Source organism: Jaculus jaculus, chromosome 18, assembly GCF_020740685.1.
Source record: "Jaculus jaculus isolate mJacJac1 chromosome 18, mJacJac1.mat.Y.cur, whole genome shotgun sequence".
Classification (NCBI taxonomy): Eukaryota; Metazoa; Chordata; class Mammalia; order Rodentia; family Dipodidae; genus Jaculus; species Jaculus jaculus.
In genome coordinates, this window is record NC_059119.1 from 44,882,435 (window position 1) to 44,909,071 (window position 26,637).

Genomic DNA, 26,637 nt, shown 5'->3' on the forward strand with positions numbered 1-26,637 from the left:
TTAGCTAATTATTTCCTCTGCCTTAAGATCTTCTTTATCTTTCTTGGAATTTATCACACAATCCCAATTTTTATTAAAAACATATTCTTGGGCTGTAGAGATGGCTTAGTGGTTAAGCGCTTGCCTGTGAAGCCTGAGGACCCCGGTTCGAGGCTCGGTTCCCCAGGTCCCACCTTAGCCAGATGCACAAAGGGGTGCACGCGTCTGGAGTTCGTTTGCAGAGGCTGGAAGCCCTGGCGCGCCCATTCTCTCTCTCTCCCTCTATCTGTCTTTCTCTCTGTGTCTGTTGTTCTCAAATAAATAAAAATTTAAAAACAAAACATATTCTTGGGCTGTAGAGATGGCTTAGTGGTTAAGGCACTTGCCTGTGAAGACTAAGGACCAAGGTTCTTCTATTCCCCAGGACCCACATAAGCCAGATGCACATGGTGGTGCATGCCTCTGGAGTTATTTGCAGTGGCTACAGGGCCTGGCACATACATTCTCTCTCTCTCTCAAATAAAAAATATTTTTTTAAGATTTTATTTTCATTTTTATTTACTTATTAGAGACGGAGAGAGGGAGAGAGATAGTGAGAATGGGCACGCCAGGGCCTCCAGCCACTGAAAACGAACTCCAGTTGCATGTGCCCCATGTGCATCTGGCTTATGTGGGACCTGGAGAATCAAACCTGGGTCCTCAGGCTTCACAGGCATGCACCTTAACCGCTAAGCCATTTCTCCAGCCCAATAAAAAGATTTTTTTAAAAATGTATTTCATATATGCACAAGAGGATTAAATTAAAATGTTAGTAGGTGAGTCTCTATTAAGAGATACATTCTTGGGCTGGAGGGATGGCCTAGCAGTTAAGGTGTTTGCCTACAAAGCCAAAGGATTCCGGTTTGATTCTCTAGGACCCATGTAAGCCAGATGCACAAGGTGGCACATGCATCTGGAGTTCGTTTTCAGTGGCTGGAGGCCCTGGTGTGCCCATTCTTCCCCCCCTTCTCTCAAATAAATAAATAAAATATATATTTTTTAAAAAGAGGGCTTGAGAGATGGCTTAGCGGTTAAGCGCTTGCCTGAGAAGCCTAAAGAGCCCTGTTTGAAGCTGGATTCCCTGGGACCCATGTTAGCCAGATGCACAAGGGGGCGCACACATCTGGAGTTCATTTGCAGTGGCAGGAGGCCCTCGGGTACCCATTCTCTCTCTGTCTCTCTCTCCCGTTCTCTCTCTGTCTGTTCCTCTCAAATAAATGAAAAATAAAATAATTAAAAGAGAGAAAGAGAGATTCTTGGGCTGGAGATGTAGTTCAGTTGGCAGATGGTTGGCAAGCGTATTCAAAGCCCTGGTTCAAACGTTCAAAGTCATCCTTGGCTACGTAGAGTTCAAGGCCAGCCTGAGATCTTGTCTCTCACACAAACAAGTAAATAAATTATGCTCCTCATAATTTTCTTAAGTATCCCAGATTTTCAGTAATAGAAGTACATAGCACAGAGTCAGGAAATGGTAGGAGATTTCAAATTCTGAAACCCTCTGCTCGAGAAAGCAGTGCGTGAATGACGAGTGGCTTTTGTTCGAGGTTGTCACTCTCCGTGGACCTTTCCTCGACGGCTCGAGTCTCTCCTTCTGTACCACGTCGTGAGAGGCCTGGATGGGAGAACGAACACGCGAGGGGACTGGAGAATTGAGAGAGGGTGAGAGACACGCAATGCCCAGGATATAGACATCGGATCTCTGCAGCAGAAGTGCAGCCAGCCCAGAGAGCAGCTCAAACTGCCCCAGCAGAGTCCGAGGAGAGACTTCTGTTTTTCTATTATTTTTCTCTATTGCTTTTGTCTGGCCCCTTTCCTGAGTCTCTTGAGTATTTAGAACTACATACAGGTACATGCCATGACACCTGGCTTGAAACCTCTTGAAGTTGGCAGACTTCTCAAGTGAAACTGATGACATTAAAAGAGTTAGTTATATACGCAGTAGGGAATTTTGGAATTTGTGATAGGTCCCATAATGAATATCTGTTAAAAAAAAAAAATTAGGGCTGGAGAGATGGCTTAGCGGTTAAGCGCTTGCCTGTGAAGCCTAAGGACCCTGGTTCGAGGCTCAGTTCCCCAGGTCCCACGTTAGCCAGATGCACAAGGGGGCGCACGCGTCTGGAGTTCGTTTGCAGAGGCTGGAAGCCCTGGCGCGCCCATTCTCCTCTCTCTCCCTCTACCTGTCTTTCTCTCTGTGTCTGTCGCTCTCAAATAAATAAATAAAAAATTAAAAAAAAATTAGGGCTGGAGAGAAGGCTTAGCGGTCAAGGTGCTTGCCTGCGAAGCCTCAGGATCCAGGTTCAGCTGTCCAGAACCCACGTAAGCCAGACACACACGGTGACACGTGCACAAAGTCACGCATGCACACAAGATGACACCCGTGTCTGGAGCTCGGCCGAAGTGGCTGGAGGCCCCGGCACACCAATTCTCTCTCTTTCTCTCGCTCTCTCTCATAAATAAAATAAAAATAAATTTAAAGCCAGGCATGGTGGCGCATGTCTTTAATCCCAGCACTCGGGAGGCAGAGGTAGGAGGATCGCCATGAGTTCAAGGCCACCCTGAGACTCCATAGTGAATTGCAGGTCAGCCTGGGAGCGGAGGGATGTGAAACACCTTCTAAAAGTCTAACAGGAAAAGCAAAAGTACCAAAATGAGAGAAAGTGGTTTCTATGAAGAACGTGACTGCAGTAGGATTACCATGCTGGCTTTTGTTACTATTTGCTTTTCTTTGTTTCATTTTTCCTCAGAAATAAGTATTTTATTTTACTGTGGTTTTTTTCATGGTAGGGTCTCACTCTAGGCCAGGCTGACCTGGAATTCACTATGGAGTCTCAGGGTGGCTTCGAGCTCACGGTGATCCTCCTATCTCTGCCTTCCGAGTGCTGGGATTAAAGGCATGCGCCACCACACCCCAGCTTTTTGTATTTTATTGTTATTTTTAATGTTTTATTTATTTGAGAGAGAAAGTGACAGGGAGGATGAGTGTGCCAGGGCCTTTAGCCACTGCAAACGAACTCCAGACATATGCTCCACCTTGAACATCTGGCTTTACATGAGTACAATAATAAAGAAATAGAAGGGCTGGAGAGATGGCTTAGTGGTTAAGGCGCTTGCCTACAAAGCCAAAGGACCCAAGTTTGATTCCCCAGGACCCAAGTAAACCAGATGCACAAAGTGGTGCATGCATCTGGAGTTCATTTGCAGCAGCTGGAGGCCCTGACAACCTCATTCTCTCATTCTCACTTTCTCCATCTCTCTCTCTCCCTCTCTAGAATAAATAAAAAAATAAAATATTTAAAGAAATAGAAGCCATCTGGATACCATGACCTCATCGTGCCTGAAACCACCTACACAAGACCATCATAAGAGGAGGAAAAGATCATGACATCAAAATAAAAGAGAGACTGATTGAGAGAGGGAGGGGATATAATGGAGAATGGAGTTTCAAAGGGGAAAGTGGGGGTAGGGAGGGTATTACCATGGGATATATTTTTATAATCATGGAAATGTTAATAAAAAGAAAATATTTGAAAAGAAAAAAACAAGTGACCGAAACAAGGTCTACACAGAAAGAGCCTTGGAAAGCAAGGTTTAAGAGGGGATATGTGCTTTCAAGGGGTGGTGGTGGTGGTTAGGGTGAGAAAAGAAAAAAAAAAAACTCCTATCAAAAGTGTCTTAGGAACAGAATCAATAAAATGAAAACACACCAGGAAGGAGATTTATTAGATCGGCTTACACGGTTAAGGCTGGGCCATCTGCTCGCTGGAAGTCCTGGGTGCTGGACCTCCTCAGCTGCCCCCCCCACCCCGCCCAGGCTTGATGGCTCAGCAGCCTCGGTGTGGTGCCGAAGGCTGATGGGGTTCCCGGAGGACCGCTGGTCTTCAGTCTGCCCTGGAAGGCTGTCAAAGCCGGGTGCAACGGGGAGATGCACGCGCCAGCCCTGAGCAAAGGCAGCCCGGCAAAAGGGACCCCTTTGCTCTGAAATGACTTTATATGAAGGCTGCCACAGGAGCTTTCAGCAAAACCATAGCTTTTGTCTACGGCATAAACCCACCACCGCATCCCAAGCTTGCTGTTCTTGCTCGCTGAATCATACACCCATACCTGTTGTTGGCCCCCACGCGTGTGTGTGTATGTGTGTGTACGTGTGTGCAAGTATGTGGAGGTTAGAGGTGAGAGTGGCATGTCTTCCTCTCTATCACGTCTCCACCTTATTTATTTATTTACTTTTGGTTTTTCGAGGTAGGGTCTCACTCTAGCCCAGGCTGACCTGGAATTCACTATGTGGTCTCAGGGTAGCCTCGAACTCACAGCCATCTTCCTCCTATCTCTGCCTCCCGAGTGCTGGGATCAAAGGTATGCACCACCACGCCCGGCTCTCCACCTTCTTTTTTAAATTATTTGTTTATTTGCAAGCAGAGGGAGAATGGGCATGCCAGGGTCTCCAGCTGCTACAAAGAAACTCCAGGTGCATGCGCCACTTTGTGCATCCGGCTTGACGTGGGTACTGGGGAATCAAACCCGGGTCCTTGGGCTCTGCAGGCAAGCACCTTAATCACTGCGCCATCTCCAGCCCTCCACATTATCTGGTGAGACAAGGTGTGTCATGGAACCCGGAACTCACTGATTCAGTTGTGTGAGCAAGCCTGGGGATCCTCCTGTCTCCAACTCCCCAGCACCGGGACCACAGGCACGTTTCACCACACCTGGCATTTCACATGGGGTCTGTGGATCTCAGCCCAGGTGCTCATGTGGTGCAGCAAGTTCAAGGCCATCCTCCCGGCTAAAAGCCCTTCTTGAATAGGTTTCGGTTTCCTTTCCGCATTTTCATAGAGAGACTGAACGTTGACGTAGGTATGAATTTATTGACATGAATTTCCTTCAGCTATTATTCTAACGCAGAAGGGGCACTGTAGAGCTTAAGACACGACAGCAAACTCACACGAGCTAAGGTCTGCCAGGCTCGCTCCCTCCAGAGGGGCAGGGAAGGAAGGAGAATCTTGTTTAAAAAAAATCTGGACACTGCTTCCAATTACAGGGAAGAAATGACAGTTACAGGAAGTAATGACAGTTTGACAATTTAAGCATTTTATCCAGAAACATATATCTATTCCATTGATACCAAATCGATTACCATATAATTGAGTTGGAAAATATACAAAATATTTGTTCTTACATACTGAAATTAAAACCTAATTTTTAAAAAGTGCACAGTAAAAACAGCATAAGGAAACCTACGATACCCACGGTATGTCTACTGTTTTCCATTTACTGCCAACATCAAAGTTCTGTGTTCGCCTTACTGTTTACAAAGAGATACTTCGAATGTCGTCAGGTCATTTGCAACGCTAGACCCGTCTCCAACACCGCCTCGGCTTCCCGACGGCCGGCCGCAGGCCCTGGCGGTGGGGCACCAGCCCTGCGGCCCTGGGCGGTGGCAGCAGCCCTGGCAGGAACAGTCAGTCACCAACCGGCTATGTGTCAACTATCGATTCTTGTTTTTCTTAGAATTTCCCTGCGCAAAGGAAAATACACACGATGGAGAGACAAGCTTCCACAAAAACAGTCCGCGTGTTTCATGACACCAGCTGTCGCGGGCCATGTCTCACTTTGGATGTATCTCACCCCGGCCTCCCGGAGGGAGAGCAAAATCGCAAAGCTGTCCGTTACTTTTGACTCTCCCTGCTCCTGACTTCCACGGACCCCCTCCCTCTGGGGACAAAGGGACGTTGATAAAGAAAGAAAAGCAAGCTACCATCTACTTTTTTTTTTAATTAAAAAAATTTTTTTTTGTTTATTTTTATTTATTTGAGAGTGATAGACAGAGAAACAGGCAGAGAGAGAGAGAATGGGTGTGCCAGGGCCTCCAGCCACTGCAAACGAACTCCAGACACGTGCGCCCCCTTGTGCATCTGGCTAACGTGGGTCCTGGGGAATCAAGCCTCGAACTGGGGTCCTTAGGCTTTACAGGCAAGTGCTTAACCACTAAGCCATCTCTCCAGCCCTTTTTTTCTTTTTTTGAGATAGGATCTGATGTTCAGAATCTCAAACCTTCATTGTGCTTTAAAGACAAACAAATATAAGACTTCTTGAAGCTACAAATAAGATCAGTGTATGTAGGCTTGTCGTCGTTCCAAATGAGCAACTTTCAGAGCCGGAGCCAGAGGCTGGAAGACCAGCCAGCAGCTACTGACGCTGGCCCCGGCGAGCAGAGAAACAAAATCAGAGGAACTCCTGTGAGGGGGTTATATGGATGGATAGTCATGGGACTAAATTTGCTGAAGGTTGCCCTGATGTCACTTGGAATCTTTGTTAACAAATAGCAACTCCCTCCCTCCTAAACGACAGCAGCGGAGAGAATAGGAAGCAGACACGGTCTCTAACCCAGCTTTTTGGACACGACCAATGAAACTAAGGAAAGGGTGTCTAAGTACTTTAAATCTCATAACCTTTAAAAGCTCGAGAAATGGGTAACATCAATGTGTGAGACACGTACTGCAGCCGCCACTGCATTGTGGAGCGAGCACCTCACCTCACCTACCTTGCTGGACATCTTGAGCGTGTCAATCTCCTCTCTCTGCTTGGACAGCGTCTCGTTCATGCTGCACAGGTGGTCGCTCATCATACTCAGCTGGTCCTCGTAACTCCTCTTGGTGGTGGCCAGCTCGTCCTGGAGAGGGGGGGGGGGGTGGGGGGAGAAAAGAAGAAAATCACATCATTTCACTTCAGTTACGACCAAAAGTCTGCAAAAACGATGTGTCAAGAGAGCCTCGTTGATTAATGCACACAAAGATTCAGGACAAAGTTAAAAGGAATGGGAGGGCTGGAGAGATGGCGTAGCGGTTAAGCGCTTGTCTGTGAAGCCTAAGGACCCCGGTTCGAGGCTCAATTCCCCAGGACCCACGTTAGCCAGATGCACAAGGGGGCGCACGCATCTGAAGTTCGTTTGCAGTGGCTGGAAGTCCCGGCATGCCCATTCTCTCTCTTGCTCTCTTTCTGTCGCTCTCAAATAAAAATAAATAAATAAATAAATAAATAAATAAGTAAATAAATAAATAAATAAAGGCGTGTGCCACCAGGCCTGGCCAATTTTATTAAAAAAAAAAAAGGAATGGGAAAGGTGCTTCAGCATTCAAAATGTGTTTACAATTTCCTTATAAAAATGTAAGGGTGTGGTCACACATGCTGGTACGTGCCTTTAATCCCAGCACTTGGGAGGCTGAGGCAGAAGGATCACTGTGAGTTCTAGAGGCCAGCCTGAGACTAATTCCAGGTCAGTTTGGGCTACAGCAAGATCTTACCTCAAAAAAAAAAAAATAAATAAAAAAGAAAAATAAAAACAAAAAAGGTAAAGGTACCAGGCATGGTGGCACACACGTTTAATACCAGCAGTGGGAGGCAGAGGAAGGAGGATTGCTGTGAGTTCAAGCCTGGCCTGACACTCCACAGTGAATTTTAGGTCAGCTTAGGATACAGCAAGACCCTACCTAGAAAAACAAAAACAAGCCAAAGGAAGGGTAGGACTGCTTACTATGTACTCTTCCAGACTCAAAATGGGCGGGATGCCCATGACCTCGCAGTGCCTAGGCGTACCTGCACAAGACCCTCGTAACCGGAGGTAAAGATGACGTCAAAATAGGAGTGTTTCACAGCCCCCCCCCCTTTAAGTCTAGACCAGTCTTGTCAACCGGGAAAAAGAGCAGAGTATCTATCGTGTGCAGGGCAGGCACCCAGGCAGCCGTGGGAAGCGGGGGAAGAGGGAATCATGGCTGAACAAGACTGAAGCAAAACCTGCCTAGAGAAGAATCTGAAATTTAAGTTCAAGTCAGAGAAACAAACTAGACCAGCCACTTCTTGCTGCAGAATGAGATCGAAATCGCCACGGTTAGAGAAGATGTGGCCGCCGGGCGGCTCCCCCGGCTTCAGCTCACCTGCAGTCTGCTGACGTTTTGACTGGCCGCTTTCACTTCCTCGGTCAGCGTCTCCTTCGACTTCTCAGCCAGGGCCAGTCGTTTAGAGAGCGCTCGGCACTGTAAATCAGAACACATTCCACTGCTAAACAGAGCCTTTTCCAGGCCAGCATTTACTCTGGGACACGTGGAAGAGAATCACCAAATCCAGAGGCCATCCACCCATCCACTCAGTGACTCCAAAACTGCTGAGCACCCGCCGGCCCCACACCACGAAGCATGGGGCTCGCGGCAGCACGGTGAAGCCCAAGGGCCCAAGATCGCCCGTGTTCTCCTAGCTCTAACCCAGTGACCAGTGGTTACCCAAACACGAGAACTTTCTACATGTTTCTACATGTTACTACCCAAGATGCACCTAGAGTTGTGATGAATGAAAGAAAAGTGGTTATTTCTAAGCACAGATCGTAAGACAGTATCCTTGTGTGTTAAATCCCTCGTTAGAAACCCCATGACAGGAATAATGAAACTTTCATGATCCACCCCACAGGTTATGCTCTCTACATGGGAAAACATTGAACCCAAGGCTGCTTTCTCTCAAGAGTTCCACTCTCTCCAGAGACAGAGCTGATGAAACAGAAAGAAAGACAAAGGCCACTTCATACTCTTGTTCTACACAGAGCACTGGAGTACTGAGAAGCCACCGAGACTGGCAAGGAGGTACCCAGACTGCCCACTCCAGCACCGCCCGGGTCAGGGCGGAGGATCACCGTTTCCTGTTTACAGAGGAGGACGGTCTCAACATTCTTGAGTCAAATTGTGCGGAAGGAAGACATTTACTAGAACAGGCAAATCTCTTGAAAAATCAGACGGCCTTAAGAATTCCCTGGTTACTCATTGTATTTCTCAAGAGACCTTGTGCAATCGAATCAACCATTTCCTGTTAACCATCCTGTGCTCGGCCTTGAACTTCACCGAGAGGGAGGCAGATAGATACGAGCCGCAGGTCCGTGGAGATGAGAATGGAGTCTGGGACCCCAACCCAGAGAGCAGATGGGGACCCCAACGATCAAGGCACACTTCTATCTGCTGCTGCAGGCTCAGAGGCCTAGTACAGCCTCCCCTCTTGTCACATGGCCACAAGCCGTGCAGCGACACACGCAACAGGCTGCTTGCACACTGAGCCAGACACACCAGTGATTTCAGTAGGAAGGACACAAAGCCCTTCTTGTAGCAACTGGCTGCCTGCCTCCCCGTCTCCACGGCTGTAGGGCTGCAGAGAACCCCACGGGACATCAGGTCCCGATGAAGGGAGCTCGCTTTTCCTGGCCGGGCTCTTCGACAGCTGAGCTGCAAAATCCTCTGGCTGCCATGTACGGCTGACCTTTGATACGAGCCTTCGTGGAGCCATTCTAACCACTGGTCTCTTACCCTTCGGGGCCACGCTTCCTTCCTTCACTCCTCTCTACTCTTGCCTAATCTACTCACTCTGCATTGTGGAGTTTTAATTATAGGATGGAAATGAATTATTGGATGCCAGAAGAAAAAAATGTGAAAAAAGTTAAGTTTTTTTAAATTTGTTTGTTTCGGTTTTCCGAGGTAGGGTCTCGCTCTAGCCTTGGCTGACCTGGAATTCACTCTGGAGTCTCAGGGTGGCCTTGAACTCACGGTGATCCTCTTACCTCTGCCTCCCAAATACTGGGATTAAAGGTGTGCACTACCATACCTGGCTAAGATTTTTTTTATATCTTACAAATCAAAATAGGTGACATTTTTCAGTCTTTCAAGGTAGGGTCTCGCTTTAGAAACCCAGGCTGGCCTGGAATTCACTCAGGCTGGCCTTGAACTCAGTGATCCTCCTACCTCTGCCTCCTGAGTGCTGGGATTCTTAAAGGCGTGCGTCACTACACTTGGCCCGACACTTTTCGTTCTATCATTTATTTACGTGATTTCCGTTCTCTAACTTATCCTGTAGAAATTGGGACAGGTTTAAAAAGATCAGGTGTGCTTTGCCTGGGAGAAAATTCCTTCCTCTGTGAATGTATCTACCTCTAAACCACACAGTCTCTACTGGTACTGCTCCGCAACACGGGAAAGGCTGCCTCCACGCCTCTAGCTGTCCTGCGGTAACTGTGAAATGATAAATCAGTCTTCTGTTCATTGCCATGAAGATTTCTGGGTGACGCGCAACTAGTCACTCCGGACTACAACCAAGGAGACACAAGGCACACACATGCAGACGACTCTCCTCTAGAGGACAGCAGAACGGAAGTGACCTGACTGCGGTGACAGGGAAAAGCAGCAGCCCAGCCGACTCCCCACTCACCTCGGCATAGAAATGCACCGACTTACTGTCAGCCAGCTGCAGCTGAGACGTGAGCTCCACGATCCTTGCCATGTAGTGGCTTTTAATTAAGTCTTCACGAGATTCCACATCTGGAGCCTGGACAGAGCACACGTAAACAAATGCCAGTGAGATGATGCCGTTCTAGACAACAGCAGCAGCACAATGGCATTTGATACATCTTCACTTGGACTGTGATGGGGGATGACCGTTTGCAACCCTTCGTGGCGGGGAAATGGAAATCACGGGCTTCTTTTATTACGTGTGCCCTTCTCAGAAAGCTATGTCACCTCCAGCCAGGCCACCCTAAACGTGCGCACTGCGCCTGATCTTGGAAGCTAAGCGGGGTTGGGCCTGGGCAGTACTGGGATGGCAAAAAGAGGCTGCGTCTTCGGAACGTCTCTGAAGAGCTGGGCCGCGCTCCCTCCATCTGGCCTCTAAATTTTTTTTTTGTTTCTGTTTTTGTTTCTGCTGTGTAGCTGGAGCTGGCTTCAAACTCAAAATCCTTCTGCCTGAACCTCCCAAGTGCTTAGATGATGCCATCCCCAGCTCTGCTTAGCTGGTTATCAGCCCCAAACCCGACTCAAAATCCCCATCTGTTGGACTACTATGTCCGCCTTTGACTGGAAGAAGGCAGAGAAAATGTGGATATTTCTTGGAATCCCAGTTGTTTTGGTTGGCATATAGTTATTGTACATAACACTGGACTAAACAGAGACATTGTTTTGGTACAAGTATGTACAATTCAGCTCGATCACATGCCTGCCCCACGTCCCCTCTCTCCCCTCTCCTCCCCCTCCCGCTAATGTCTTTCATTCCCCTCAGTACTTTCTACTTTCATGTCATATACAAATACGTGTTACAAATCTATATAGAATTTAGGATCCACAAATGAGTGAAAACATCCAGTATTTGTCTTTCTGACCCTATGCTAATTGACTTAATGTGGTAATTTCTAATTGCATACATTTTCCTGCAAACAACAAAATTTCATTCTACTTAATGTCTACACACCACCATTTCCTCATCCATTCCTCTGCTGACAGACGCCTGGGCTATCCCTAACTTGGCCACCGTCACGAGTACTGCAATAAACATGTGGCTTTGTTATTTGCAATCCTTCACAATCCCTAAATTTTGAACCTTTTTTTGGTCCCCTAAATTATCTTCAGACAACTGTAATGCTCTTATACATAATAAAATAAAAATAAAGATTACCTGTCACATAAATGAGGAAATCAAAGAATTTACTAACTGACTAGAACTGTTACCAGGTTGTTACACTGAGTGATAAGCTGATTTACTTTGGTTTTTTTTAGGGGTGACTTATAAAGGGATGTCCTAGGGTATTTCAAAATTCAAATGTGCAAGCCAAATCAGATGCGGGTTCGCTCACTGGAGCACACTGCTTCCTGGGCTGCCCGCTGGAGGCTGGATGTGGCCCTCAGCCTCACACCAGTGGCCAGCCAGGGGCCACACCCTGTGCAACTGCAAAAGCGGGCCCCTGAAACAAGGCAGTTACCAAGCTCTACTCTGTCAATGACGGTTTAAGAAGAATGAGAAGGAAAGCGTCATAGATCCACTGAGAGAAGGGGAAGAATCCTTCCTCCGCATTTGCAAGAATCATCAGAAAACACAGTTGGACAGGGCGCTTCTGCTGAACTTTGTAGACAGACAAATATTTGCTGACAGATAGCATGACACCGGTGCACATTACCTCACTGTCAGATGTCCTGGTTAAAATCCCAATCTGGAACAGAAGGAAAAAGCGTCTTTAGAACACAATGGCTACACTCCAAACGCAAGTCGTTAGACTCCTGACGTGCTCTCTGTGCTTGGGCTGCGCGCTTCGCAGAGCGTTGGAAATGCAGGTCCGTAGGACGGCTCCTGGACTGCCCTGGCACAATCTCTGCCACGAGGAAGAAACTGACGACCACCACCAAAGACTCACAATGCTGATGTCCTATCTTCTTTTTCTTTATTTTGTTTTTGTTTTTTGAGATAGGGTCTCGCTTTAGCCCAGGCTGACCTGGCATTCACTCTGTATTATCAGGGTGGCCTTGAACTCAAAGCGATCCTCCGTGCCAATAAAACCCAACGAAGCCAGGCGTGGTAGCGCACGCCTTTAATCCCAGCACTCGGGAGGCAGAGGTAAAAGGATCGCCGTGAGTTCGAGGCCACCCTGAGGCTACGTAGTGAATGCCAGGTCAGCCTGGGCTAGAGTGAGACCCTACCTCGATAAACTAAAAACACAAAACAAAAACAACCTCAAAAGGAGAAAGGATACTTCAGTATGTTAATACATTAATAAACATTAATTTCAGATCTAAATGAACAAATAATATAATAATTTTTAACAAATTATAGTAAAACTAGATTTTTTTTCTTTTTTAATGTGTGTTCATCCTTTTATTTAATTCATTTTTATTAGTTATAAACATACTTACTGTGTAAACAACACATGTTGGTACGATCCTTTCCCCCCTCCCTGCCTCTTTTCTGAAGGGCCCTCCTCACTGGGGATGCAGGCCATCCCCATGGGGATTGTGGGCCATGCATTGTGGGGGCAGCAGTCATTTGTGGGGGAGAGGGAATGCCACTGTGCATAGTGTCGCAACTTGTGGCTCTAACAATCTGCCCGTTCTTCCGCAGCACTCCCTGAGCCATGGTGGGTGTGTTTTAAGTCTACTTCAGTGATGAGTTAAAACTAGATTTTTGGGCTGGAGAGATGGCTTAGCGGTTAAGCACTTGCCTGTGAACCTTAAGGACCCCGGTTCAAGGCTCGGTTCCCTAGGTCCCACGTTAGCCAGATGCACAAGGGGGCGCACGCGTCTGGAGTTCATTTGCAGTGGCTGGAAGCCCTGGCGCGCCCATTCTCTCTCTCTCCCTCTATGTGTCTTTCTCTCTGTGTCTGTAGCTCTCAAATAAATAAATAAAAATAAAAATAAACTAGATTTTTTTTTTTTTGGTTTTTCGAGGTAGGGTTTCACTCTAGCCCAGGCTGACCTGGAATTCACTATGGAGTCTCAGGGTGGCCTCGAACTCACGGAGATCCTCCTACCTCTGCCTCCCCAGTGCTGGGGTTAAAGACGTGCGCCAGCACAGCCGGCTAAAACTAGATTTTTTTAAAGCTTGCTTTTATGGATTTCCAAGGCGAAGGGCGAGGTTCGAGCTTGCCCGGCATGCACAAATCTGTAAGTTCAATCCCCACTGCTACCATCGTCTGGTAAGAAAAAGAAAAAATAAATAAAAAGATTTCAAAAACAAATCAATGACTGAACTGAGCTCTCTGTCAAGCTGCCAGGCAGACGGGCCAGCATAACGGCCGAAGAAAACTGCTAGAAACACCCTGTCAATGGATTCTGCGCCTCAGAGGCAACACCCAAAAGACAGTTTTCACATGTTCTGAGAAACACCCTCAAGAGAATCTCTCTTCCGCATGTTTGGTTCTTGGAGACAGGGTCTCATTCTGAAGCCCAGGGTGGCCTTGAACTCGCTACACAGCCCTGGCAATTCTGCCTTCTGGTCTCCACCCAGCTTTCAAAGGTATTGTTATTTGGACTAGGGTGGGGTGCTCTGTGTGTAAGAGCCAAAGGTATGTCCACCTACCTGAAAGAGTCTCTTGTAAGACTTTTATGGAAAAGCCACAAGTTGCTACTGAATGGAGTTAAGAATAGCAATCTTGGGCTCTCTTTTAGTTAACTGCTTAATAATATAATAAGCACCAACCATTTAATTTATATGCTCAAGCATGACTGCATTTCACGAAGTAAAATGCAAAAATGCATCTATCCCTCCTTTCTACTCTCACGCCTTACCTCTGGGTTATGGCTTGAAAGTTTGGTATAGCACAAAGAAGTCCTTCAAAGGAGTGGTATTAGATAAATGGAAGATGTTTTAACATACATTTTTTTCAACATTTTCTCATATCCCGTTATTAAGAGTATAAACCAACAGAGAGCTCTTTCAGAACATGATTTGGCAATGCGGGCAAGGAACTGGAAATATTTGAGCCTTCGGACCCAGTTAACTCTAACCCTAAGCTAAGACTATCTCCCAAGGAAATCATCTCATATGCAGAAGGGGTCGTACATAAACACGAGATGCTACTCCACACAGTAAGAGCACAGTCAGTGTCCACTCAGAGGTAAGTGAAGGTGTGCTGCACGTGGAATACGACAGACTCAATAATGAAGTTTATGCAGTTTCTGATAACATATTAATTTTATGCTTAAAGACTTAAAATTTTATATGGTATAATGTCAACCTGACATGAGATTTAAAAAAATTTTTTTTTTGTTCATTTTTTATTTATTTATTTGAGAGCGACAGACACAGAGAGAAAGACAGATAGAGGGAGAGAGGGAGAATGGGCGAGCCAGGGCTTCAAGCCTCTGCAAACGAACTCCAGACGCGTGCGCCTCCTTGTGCATCTGGCTAACGTGGGACCTGGGGAACTGAGCCTCGAACCGGGGTCCTTAGGCTTCACAGGCGAGCACTTAACTGCTAAGCCATCTCTCCAGCCCCTGATATGAGATTTTGTAGGAAAAATGTTAACAGCAGGGACTAGTTATTTGGGATACTGTCATATTTTTTCACCCTTTAACTCTTCGGTAATTGTTAGCTATCTGAGCTGTACAGGTATTATTTTTATATCTAATGTATGTATTTAAAAGTTCTATTAATCTACGAAGTGTCATTAATTCCAACCAAACATGCATATTTGTATAATTCTGTTTTTTTTCTTTCTTGAGATTACTGCTGTCATTTTTTTTTTTAATAATAAAAAAGCCTCTGGCTGCATGTTCAAATTACAGTACTAGGTATTTTAATGAAAACAATTAACATTTGGCCCTTGAAATGCTGTAGGGTTTGAATGACAAGCTCCTGTCTGCTATTCTGTTATCAGCCTTAAAGCGCTTAAGCCAAAGGAACCTCCTGGTGGTTTAAAGGATGAGTTTTCAATTAACTTTGGACAGGATTTACTCCCATCACTCAAGACACAGAAAGCTCATACACGTGCAAACACACACTATCACACACTTAGCTCACTTAGGGGTGGGGGAAGATAAAGAGGGCGCAGAACGCCCCCGCTGTTCCCGTCATCTCCTGCGTGCAGGGCGGGGCAGCCCTTTTGGGAGGACCCCACCATGGGCAGGAGGGAAGGTTGACACGGAGACTGCTCAGTCTGAAGTGCTCTTGTCCAGCCCTGGACTCCACATTGACTGTGAATCCCATTCGTGTCACCTCTTCCATGGCGTCCTCCGCTGTCCCAGCAGGACTTCTTTGCGGTCCCACAGCACTCTACGCGGACAGGCAGCAAAGCTCATTCTCCGGACAGGACACCATCTCAGCCCCCTGCACTAGCGTGTGACAAACAAGAACAGGCCCCAGGCCTGTTCTCTGACTCGGACCATCAGCAACGCCTGAAACGGCAGCTCGTGGGAAAAGCTACTTCTCAACTGCACTTTTACTTTTTAAAAAATATTTTGTTTTTCAGAGAGAGAGAGGCAGACAGACAGACAGAATGGGCGTGCCAGGGCCTCCAGCCACTGCAAATGAACTCCAGATGTATGCACCACCTCGTGCACTTGGCTTATGTGGGTCCTGGAAAACTGAACCGGGGTCCTTTGGCTTTGCAGACAAACGCCTCAACCGCTAAGCCATCTCTCCAGCCCCGTCAACTGCACTTTAAATAAGGGACAGGGAGTCACATGAAAGAAGACCAAGGATAGAGGAGATAGGAATTATGACTAAACAGACACCCAGACAAAAGAATAGCATGAACGGAGACAGGGAGGCAAAAATGAAAAGAACATTAGCAGAGAATTCACTCTGAATTTGTACAAAGGAAATCAAGATATGGCTAAAAAGACCGTTTTGAACTAGATAGCCAAGAATCTTGGATGCAACATGAGTGGATGATATTCTACAGGTAACAGGAAACCTTCAAAATTCGGGAAGCAAGAGGGTGCCCTAATCCTATTAGACTCAGGAAAAGCGCACTGATGGCACTGGGCAAGGTGAGTTGAGGAAAGAGACCCTTAAGAGACAGGGGACAGAGGTGAAGCAGAAGGCAAAGAAAGCGGCATTCACACAGACTACCTGCACAGCCTGGTCCACAGCAACTTCCAACTGCACCATATAAAGTCACTGCCTGTGGCCAAGAGTGTTCGGTCCTAGAGGTTTCTCATGTTCCTGGAAATTTTTCTCACAGGTATAAAGAGTACTTAGGGGCTAGAGAGATGGCGTAGTGGTTAAGCGCTTGCCTGTGAAGCCTAAGGACCCCGGTTCGAGGCTCGGTTCCCCAGGTCCCATGTTAGCCAGATGCACAAGGGGGCGCACGCGTCTGGAGTTCGTTTGCAGAGGCTGGAAGCCCTGGCGCACCCATTCTCTCTCTCTCTCCCTCTATCTTTCTTTCTTTCTGTGTCTGTCGCTCTCAAATAAATAAATAATTTTTTTTTTTTTAAAAAAAAGAGTACTTAGCCATTCCAAGGATTTAAGAAAGAGAGAGACTTCAACTTTCAACAGCTGACATTACTGACTCAAATATATCAGCTTCCAATTCCTAAGCCCTAGGAGGGCAAGCAGCACACAAATAAATGTGAGTGTTGTGTTTTCTGACGCTGCGCTCCCATCACTTACCAAGGGTGTGATCTCAGGTGAGGTGTTTCTCTCTTTTGTTTTTGTTTTTCAAGGTAGAGTCTCACTCTAGCCCAGGCTGACCTAGAATTCACTACGTAGTTCCAGGGTGGCCTTGAATTCATGACAATCCACCTACCTCTGCCTCCCGAGTGCTGGGATTCAAGGCATGCACCAACATGCCCAGCTCTTTGGGTTTGGTTTTTTTTTTGTTTTTTGAGGTAGGGTCTCACACTAGCTGACCTGGAATTCCCTATATAGTCTCAGGGCAGCCTCAAAGGTATGGTGGTCCTCCTACCTTTGCCTCCCGAGTGCTGGGATTGAAGGTGTGGGCCGCCATGCCTGGCTGGAAGTGCTTCTCCTTACCCTTCAGCTCACTCAACAATAAAATGGAACTGACCAGTCAGGCAAGAAGTGTCCTCTGCTGCAATAATGACAAGCCTGTTATGAAGGTAACCAACTGCTCTCTCTTATTAGATCTGAGGCCCATTCCATGGGAAAAAATTCATGCCTGGAATTAAAAACCCAATCAAAGTGTATGGCTGGGAATGTCACTGGCCTTAGTGGGGAAACTATTATGACTGTTTGGCTAACTGGGTAAGTTGTGTCTGTTGTTTCCCTCTAAATATGTTTATAGCCATAGATTAGCGCTACTTTCACCTTTGGTCAGAGAAGCTTTTATTTTTTTCTTTTTCTTTTTTTATGTTTTCTTTATTTTTATTTGAGACAGACAGAGAGAGAGAATGGAGAGAAAGAGAACGGGTGTGCTAAGGTCTCTAGCCACTGCAAGCAAACTCCAGACACATGCACCACCTTCTGCATCTGGCTTAAGTGGGGCCTGGAGAATCGAACCTGGGTACTTAGGCTTGGCAGGCACACACCTTAACTGCTAAGCCATCTCTTCAGCCTGGGGGAAGCTTCTTTTTGGTGGTGACTATTGGGGAGGCTCACAAGTCATCAAAGTGCTAAGAAGAAGCGATGAGTGCTCAGCACTAAAGGAGACGTCTTGAACACACCTTTCAAGGCTCAGAGAACGCTGAAGAGGAGGCGGAAGGAAAGTCCAAGGCAGAGGATGGGGAGGAGTGCTGTGGAACGCGGTCTTCCACACAGGACGTAGACAGTGCATTCCTGACCTCACCGAGGCTGTGGTTAACTGCACAAGACTGGCGTAATACCGGGCCCCTCGGTAATGTGTCGTGGATAATGGAGGAGGACAGAAAAAATAAAAATAACTAAAAAAAAAAAAAAAAGCCATCAAATTAGAAAGGGACTAAGTGAAAAGAAGGGAGTAAATGGAAGGAGAACAAGGGAAGTGGGGACAAAAGAAGGGAAGGGGAGGAGATTATGATCAAGATCCATATGCACATGCATGAAGACTGCAAGTAGAATAGTTATATATTTTTTTTTAAAAAACCACAAAGAAAAATAGACAGGACAGTGCCTATAATCTCCCAGCCCCCACAATCCCATAGAGCATGACTATGGCTCTATGGGAGTGTTTATGGAGAAACAGAATTATCTTGAATTTCACTTTTTGCCTCTTTTCTAGGAACAGAGCTGAAATCACATAAAATGCAGAAATGACATAAAATCCCAGATAATTTAATGAAGTACGTTTGTTTGTTTGTTCGTCTGCTTTTGAGGCAGGGTCTCACTATAGCCCAGGCTGGCCTCCAACTCACCTCATGATAATCCACCGACCTAGCTCAGCCTTCCTGAGTGCTGCGATTGTGAGTGTGAGCTGCCAGGCCTGGCTGAAGTCACTATTTTTTAAAATTTATTGATTTATAATTTAATAATAATAATAATTTTTATACATACATGTAAAATCTTTCATAAGTATACATTTATACTATGTATTTCATACATACACATATGTATTTTGAGCATAATCTACCTCATGACTTCCTCTACCTCCTTTTCACTGAACCCTGTGCAATGAAGTTACTTGTTTAAATTTTTAAATTTATTTATTTATTTAAGAGTGACAGTGAGAGAAAGAGGCAGATATATAGAGAGAGAATGGGTATGCCAGGGCTTCCAGCCCCTGCAAATGAACTCCAGATGCATGTGCCCCCTTGTGCATCTGGCTTACATGGGTCCTGGGGAATCAAAAGATATGTGCCTAGCTGGAATTCCTGAAGTGTACTGTGTGGTGTGGCTTTTTCTCTCTCTCCTTGGAGCTGTGAAGGCAGGCCAGCTTCTTCTGCCATTAAGGAACTTCCCCTGGATCTGTAAGCTTCAATAAATCCCTTCTTCCATAACTGTGCCTGGCCTGGAAGTTCATCTCAGTGAACCTGAAGCTGTCTACTACACCACCACACCCAGCAAAAAAATAAAATAAAATAACTTGCACATGTGTGTTTGTGCACACGCCAGGTCTCTTGCCGCTGCAAATGAATGACTGTATCTGGCTTTATGTGAGTGGTTAGGGAACGGAACCTGGGCTGGCAGACTATACTAACAAGTGCCTTTAACTATCAAGCCATCTCCCCAGGTGCATAAAGGTAACTTATTTTTTATGCGAGAGGGAGAAAGTGAGAGCAAGAGAGAGTGAATTGGCATGCCAGGGCTTCTAGTCATTGCAATTTAACTCCAGACATATGCGCTACCCTGTATACATGTGTAACCTTACACACTTGCATCACCTTGCACATTTGGCTTATGTGGGATCTGGAGAGTTGAACATGGGTCCTTAGACTTTGCAGGCAAGTGCCTTAACCGCTAAGCCACCTCTCCAGCCCAAAGTTAACTTTTTGACAAAGATATCCTACTTTTATTACAGCACATGGATCTTATTCTAAATGACTTGTAATATATATGGGGTTGCGATGGTCTAAATGTTTGTGTCTCCCCACAATGAACCTGTTCAAATCGTAAACCCCAGGTGATGGCACTAAGAGGAAGGGCCCCTTGGGAGGTGCCCTGCTGGACTAGTACAAGTGAACCCATTCGCTCCTGTGTGACAGACACAGGGTAAGGACAGACACACATCCATGAACCAAGCAGCAACCTCACCACACCCTTTGATCTCGGATTTCCCAGCCACTGGACCCGTGAGGAATCAATTCCTATTATTTATGAGATCTTTTGCTGTAGGAGCAGGAATGGACCAAGAACCCTAGGTTAGATCCTCCCGACTGGCATTAGAATATGAGAACTGCTGGGCGTGGTGGCGCACGCCTTTAATCCCAGCACTCGGGAGGCAGAGGTAGGAGGATCGCCGTGAGTTCGAGGCCACCCTGAGACTCCATAGTGAATTCCAGGTCAGCCTGGGTGAGACCCTACCTCGAAAAACCAGTGAATAAATAAATAAATGAAAGAAACCTGCAGGTACATCAACCACAGGGACACTCACAGGACTGGTGCCCGGAAGTGGCTCTGACAGGGCCTTCGCTGCCCCTTCTTCTTGGACGGGAGTGGCGGGCACCACAGCGTTTTCCTGGGCCGGCCCAGCAGACTGTCCGCTGCCTGTCCCTTTCAGCCTCTCGGCCAGCCTCTGGTTTTCTTTCTCCAGCTTGATTCTGGCCAGTTGGGCTTCCAGCATCCAGTGTTCTTTTTCCTGCTCCAGCTTAGAGATCTTTTCCAAACTCTGCTGAACCTTAAAAAGTAACAAAGAATTTTGTACCTTAGAGAATGGTGGAGACAAACTTAGTAGGGAGAGATGCTTTACAGAATGCAAATCAAAACTACCTCAAAAAGATAAAAACAGACAAACCTAACCCAAGAATCGAGGGTACTACACTGGATAGTAAAAGCATGACTGAAAGTTCAGAAACCAAGCTAAAGTAAAATTTTTAAATCTCTATTCATGAAGACATCATGAGGGCTGGAGAGAGGTCTTAGTGGTTAAGACACTTGCCTGCAAAGCCAAAGAACCCAAGTTCAATTCCCTAGTACCCATTTAAGCCAGATGCACAAGGTGGCATATGCATCTGGAGTTCACTCTCTCTCTCAAATAAATATTTATTTTTATTTATTTATTTGACAAAGAGAAAGGGGGGGAGAGAAAGAGAAAGACAGAGAGAGAATGGGCACACCAGGACCTCCAGCTACTGCAAATGAACTCCAGATGCATGCATTAGCTTGTGCATCTGGCTAACGTGGGTCCTGGGGAATCGAACCTGGGTCCTTTGGCTTTGCAGGCAAATGCCTCAACTGCTAAGCCATCCCTCCAGCCCTCAAATAAATAGAATATTTTTAAAAGGGACTTCATGAAGAGGGTAGGAAGTAAAGCTAGAGTAGAAAAGGAATCTGAAAGGCATCCAACAGAGATGTAATACCTAGAACATGTGAAGAATTCTTATCACTGAACGTGTTTTCTGTAATGGCGAGAACACATAAAAGAACTCTCAGAGGGGGAGCTTTCGAGGCCCCCCAACATTACAGGCTAGCGGCCACTGCTGCTGCCCCTCAGAACCAGACCCTACATGCTCTGGCTGCAGGACACGGAGAAATCAAGATGAACGGCACTCAAGGCTTCCTTTCTACTGGCAGGCTTTCACGGCGCCCAGAGGTGCTATGCAGGCAGCCAGGGAACTGCCATCACCACCAGTACCCGGCCGTGGGCCTTGCATGGTACGCTAACCCATCAGCCGGGCAAGATGTGCCCACAGGTGCAATAGTGGCATCCTGTTTTGGCAATAAAGGTCAGCAATTTCAGACTTCTCAGCTGGCACTGCAAAACTGACCAGAAGTCCATGGCTGGGGTGGTCAGAGGCCCTAGTTGGGAGGCGACAGGTTTCATTTTGCCAAATGAGAATGATGTGCGTGTCCCCTTGTCCTCTAAATACTGATGCTCACGCTCCGTCGGCATTGACAGCCTGGGCCACAGCTGCTTCCTGCTGCGGGGGGGGGGGGGGCGACGGCGACTGCAGGCAGCTGAGAATAAGTGACTGGACACTGCCCGCCCCATGTGACACCTCATCACCTCTGCAGCGGCCCAGAGAACTCTGAGGAAGAAGGTGAGTGCGGGGAGGTGGGGAAGGAGAGGGGTGCGGTGCTTGCTATCTTCCAGGCACGCCATGGCTCCTGCACGCGCGAACTCTCAGCACACAGGACCTGCGCAGCAGGAGGACCCTTGGCATTCTGTCATGGAGCTGGGAGGGAAGACGGAGGTCCTACCCCCTCCCTGAAGACCTAGGGAGTTGACAGTTGCTAGGGACACCCTCCCCTAAGGACCTATGAGCATCTCTGATCAAAGTCGCTCAGGCACTTGTAAGCAAGCCTAACTGAACTTACTGGGCCACTGCAATGGTTATTTATTTATTTATTTGGAAGTAGGGTCTCACTCTAGCCCAGACTGACCTGGAATTCACTATGTGGTCTCAGAATGGCCTTGAACTCACAGTGATCCTCCTACCTCAGCCTCCCGAGTGCTGGGATTAAAGCTGTGCCATTATACCCAGTGCAGAGAAAGAAATAATGAGTATACTGGGGCCTCTAGTTGCTGCAAATGAACTCCAGATGCATGCGCCACTTTGTGCATCTGGCTTACATGGGTACTGGGGAATTGAACTCGGGTTGTTAGGCTGTGCACGCAAGTGCCTCAGCCACTGAGCCATCTCTCCAGACCACGATAGTTCTATTATCAACTTAGCCAGAATTGGAATCAAGTAAGAAACAAGCCTCTTAGGCAGGTCTGTGAGGCTTTTACAGGAAGGATGAAGAGAGGGAAGAAAACCTTTTCCAGGCGGGGCAGGCAGCCCTCTTGGAAGCAGCAATATATCCGGAGGGTCCAGTGTCTGGCCTGGCTGCCCTTTCTTCTTGCTGGTGAGTGCATCTACTCTGTGGGTATCTCCTTCTTTGACATGAGAACCCAGCTTCTGCAGCTTTCCACGGTGGACTGAAGACCACTGCCTCTCCAGGAACGCTGCAGGTCTTCGGAGCCAGACTGGGTCTGCTGCAGCGCCCAGGCTCAGGGACTGAGCGGCTAGCTACCAGGTTTTCTCTCTCTCTCTAGCCCGCAGACAGCCATTGTTGGACTGCGCAGCCTGCATTGCATAAGCCAATCTAGCCAATCCTCTTCATAACACGTATTCAATTTATTAGCCCTGTTCCTCTATAGAAGCCTGACACAGTCACTAAGAGAAATCAAAAGAGAAAATGAAGAACAGTTTTCAAAGTAGAAGGCTGACTGGTTGAAAAGAAGTAAGCAAGCGTGGGGAGGGAGATATGGTGATGGGGGTGAATCTGATCAAAATAGACTGTATACATATATGGAAGGAAATGTTATAAAGATTATATTGTGTAACCACTCCAAACAGAAGCTTGTAATTCAGTAAGAAAAAGACTACAAAGTAGAGAAACAGGCAGACATAACACCAACGGTAAAAGGAGTGAACAGGCACTGGAAGACTGTAAACATAAAAAGGTGTTCAATGTCACTAATTATTAAAGAAACAATTTAAACCAGCTGCTTTACTAAGATTCACACCACACACAACAAAAACCAAAGGCGGCATGTTTAATGGAACTATATGAGCTTTCGTTACATAGTGATGAATGAGAGAAGTCAGACCTGAAGAGCATGTTCAGCGTAATTTCGTTTAATTAAAGTTCCATATTTGGCAGCAAACCCCATCTATGGACTCAGAGTGCAGAATAAAGCCATCTTTGGGGGGACAGGAACTAGAAAGGGGGCATGAGGTAAACTTCTGAAACCGTGGGAATTATTTTTTTTTGTTTTGTTCTGTTTTATTTTTTTGAGGTAGGGTCTCACTCTAGTCCAGGCTGACCTGGAACTCACTCTGTGGTCCCAGGCTGGTCTTGAACTCAGGGACCCACCTACCTCTGCTTCCCAAGAGCTGGGCTTGAAGGCACGTACCACCATGCCCCACTTGGCCTTTTCTGTTTTGTTTTTTAAATACTTTATTCATTTTTTTCTTTTTTTTCTTTTTTTTTGGTTTTTCAAGGTAGGGTCTCACTCTAGCCCAGGCTGACCTGGAATTCACTATGTAGTCTCAGGGTGGCCTCGAACTCATAGTAATCCTCCTACCTCTGCCTCCTGAGTGAAAATACTTTATTCATTCATTTATTTCAGAGAAAAAGAGGCAGAGAGAGACAGAAAGAGAGAATGGGCACACCAGGGCCTCCTACTACTGGCAAACGAACCACTGAGACAGGTGCCACTTTTGGGCATCTGGTTTCATGTGGGTATTAGGGAATTGAACCCAGGCCATCAGGCTTTGCAAGCAAGTGCCTTTAACCACCAAACCATCTCTCTAGCCCCCTGGGTATTATTTTTAAGGCGCACCTTTTTTTGCATGCAGTTTTTCAAGGTAGGGTCTTGCTCTAGCCCGGGCTGACCTGGAATTCACTATGTAGTCTCAGGGTGGCCTTGAACTCATGACAATCCTCCTCCCTCTGCCTCCTGAGTGCTGGGATTAAAGACATGCACCACCACACCCAGCTTCTAAGGTACACCTTATATAATTAATTACCCCCCCCACACACATACACCGTTTAAAAATTCAGGTCATGGTTACATTAATGTGTTCATCTATGAAAATTCACTGTGACATACATTAGTGACTCGCATACTTTTTTGTAAGTATGTTATACTTTAAAAGTTTTTAAAAACAAATTTTTCGGCACAAATAAAAGCTTGAGAGTTACACAGGAATAACAGTGACTTTATAGTGAGTTCAAATGTCTAGCCAGCTATCCTAGAGGAGTAAATACCATGCAAAAGGCAGTTTGTGGTACTTTCCTCCTGTGATCTCAGTGAAAATGCCTAACACGCCTACAATTCTCCTTGCTCAAAGAACAAAGGCTCCCACTAGCTAGACCAGATGCTAGGCTAGAAAACAGAAAGCCGGCATTTGGGAGCCTTTCCGCCCGGCCTCAGCAGCTGGCCTCTTGGGGCTATCCTATACTGCCCCCTGCTGGCTCAGGGCACCCTTGCGAGGCTGGAAAGGCAGGCCTCTAGACAGGCAAGAATGCAGGTCCTACTTACTCACAACTGGTCAATGCTCGACACATCAGCTCTGAGGTCAAGCGGTCCTCCTGCTTCTCTAGATATCATAAAATTTACTAATTTGAGCTTTACTCTCCTTATGTTAAAAAACAAAAACAAAAACAACAGGTATCTTGCCTTATGCCTCTAATACCAGCATTCAGGAGCCTCAAGGAGGCTGAGGCAGGATGACAGTGTAAATTAGAGGTCTGATTAATTTTTTTTTTTTTTCCAGCTATGGTTTGTTACAATTCTAGTGACCCTCATTAGCCTTTATTTGAAATTATAACTGAAGAGCTGGACGGAGAGCTTAGTGGTTAAGGTGTTTGTCTGCAAAGCCAAAGGATCCAGGTTTGATTCTCCAGGTCCCACGTAAACCAGATGCACAGGGTAGCACATGTGTCTGGAGTTTGTTTGCAATGGCTAGAGGCCCTGGCATGCCCATTCATATTCTTTCTCTCTCCCTCTGTCTACCTCTCTTTCCCCCTTTTTTCAAAAAAAAAAAACAAATGAATAAACCGGGCGTGGTGGCGCACGCCTTTAATCCCAGCACTCGGGAGGCAGAGGTAGGAGGATCGCCGTGAGTTCAAGGCCACCCTGAGACTACAGAGTTAATTCCAGGTCTGCCTGGACCATAGTGATACCCTACCTCGAAAAAAAAAAAAAAAAAGGAATAAATAAAAAATATTTTTACAATGTTTTAAGAGGGCCAGCCATGGTGGCGCACGCCTTTAATCCCAGCACTCGAGAGGCACAGGTAGGAGGATCACGGTAAGTTCAAGGCCACCCTGAAGCTACAGAGTGACTTCCAGGTCAGCCTGAGCTAGAGTGAAACCCTACCTGGAAAAACTAAAACAAAAAAAAGAAATTAAAATTGGATTCAGGGGAAAACAATGACCAATCTGATTCATGTAGGAAGAAAATAAAGCCACTTTGCTAATGTCACAGCCAGAACATCTTACTATGATTACCAGCTCTACCAATTATTCAAATTAATGGGTTTCACGGAGCCATTTCTAACTTGCACGTATCACCCTCCTGCCTCCCACATGCTGGTATTAAGGAGGACTAAAGGTGTGCACCAACATGTCCAGCTTAGTTAATGCCAACTTTGGAAAGACACTGTGCTACATGGTGAACCCCACATTTAAATTCCCCACTTCTCTCCTTATAGCAATGAAATAAGCTGATGAAGCTGTGCTCCCTCTCCACTTGAATGCTTAGTCTTCTAGCAGTTAAATCCACTGCCAAAGCACGGATCCACAGGGCCAGACTATGTTATTACTATTTTTTAATTTTTTCTGCTTTTTAAAAAAATTTATTTATTTGAGAGTGACAGAGAGAGACAGAGAGAAAGAAGCAGATAGAGAGACAGAGAGAATGGGAGCGCCAGGGCTTCCAGACACATGCGCCCCCTTGTGCATCTGGCTAATGTGGGACCTGGGGAATCGAGCCTCGAACCGGGGTCCTTAGGCTTCACAGGCAAGCGCTTAACCGCTAAGCCATATCTCCAATCCTTTTCTGCTTATTTTTATGTATTTTATTTGAGAGTGACAGACAGAGAGAGAAACAGGCAGACAGAGAATGAGCATGCCAGGGCCTTCAGCCACTGGAAACGAACTCCAGATGCATGTGCCCCCTTGTGCATCTGGCTTACATGGGTCCTGGGGTAATCGAGCCTCGAACAGGGTTCTTAGGCTTCCCAGGCAAGTGCTTAACCACTAAACCACCTCTCCAGCCCCCAAACTATGTTATTATTAATTATTATTATT

General features: G+C 46.4%; 1 protein-coding gene across 1 annotated transcript in view; it reads right to left on the reverse strand.

Moving 5' to 3' along the window:
• Positions 1–4,860: 4,860 nt before the first annotated feature.
• The window catches only part of Ppp1r21 (protein phosphatase 1 regulatory subunit 21), an 83,726-nt gene continuing 61,949 nt past the window's right edge, over positions 4,861–26,637 (reverse strand). Inside the window, exons 17-22 of the mRNA XM_004660149.2 lie at positions 20,267–20,509; positions 11,984–12,016; positions 10,249–10,365; positions 7,947–8,045; positions 6,557–6,685; positions 4,861–5,530 (exon numbers count right to left, since the gene is read on the reverse strand). Coding sequence (XP_004660206.1) covers positions 5,501–5,530; positions 6,557–6,685; positions 7,947–8,045; positions 10,249–10,365; positions 11,984–12,016; positions 20,267–20,509 — 651 coding nt within the window. The 3' untranslated portion in view covers positions 4,861–5,500. The remainder of the gene's footprint in view (positions 5,531–6,556; positions 6,686–7,946; positions 8,046–10,248; positions 10,366–11,983; positions 12,017–20,266; positions 20,510–26,637) is intronic.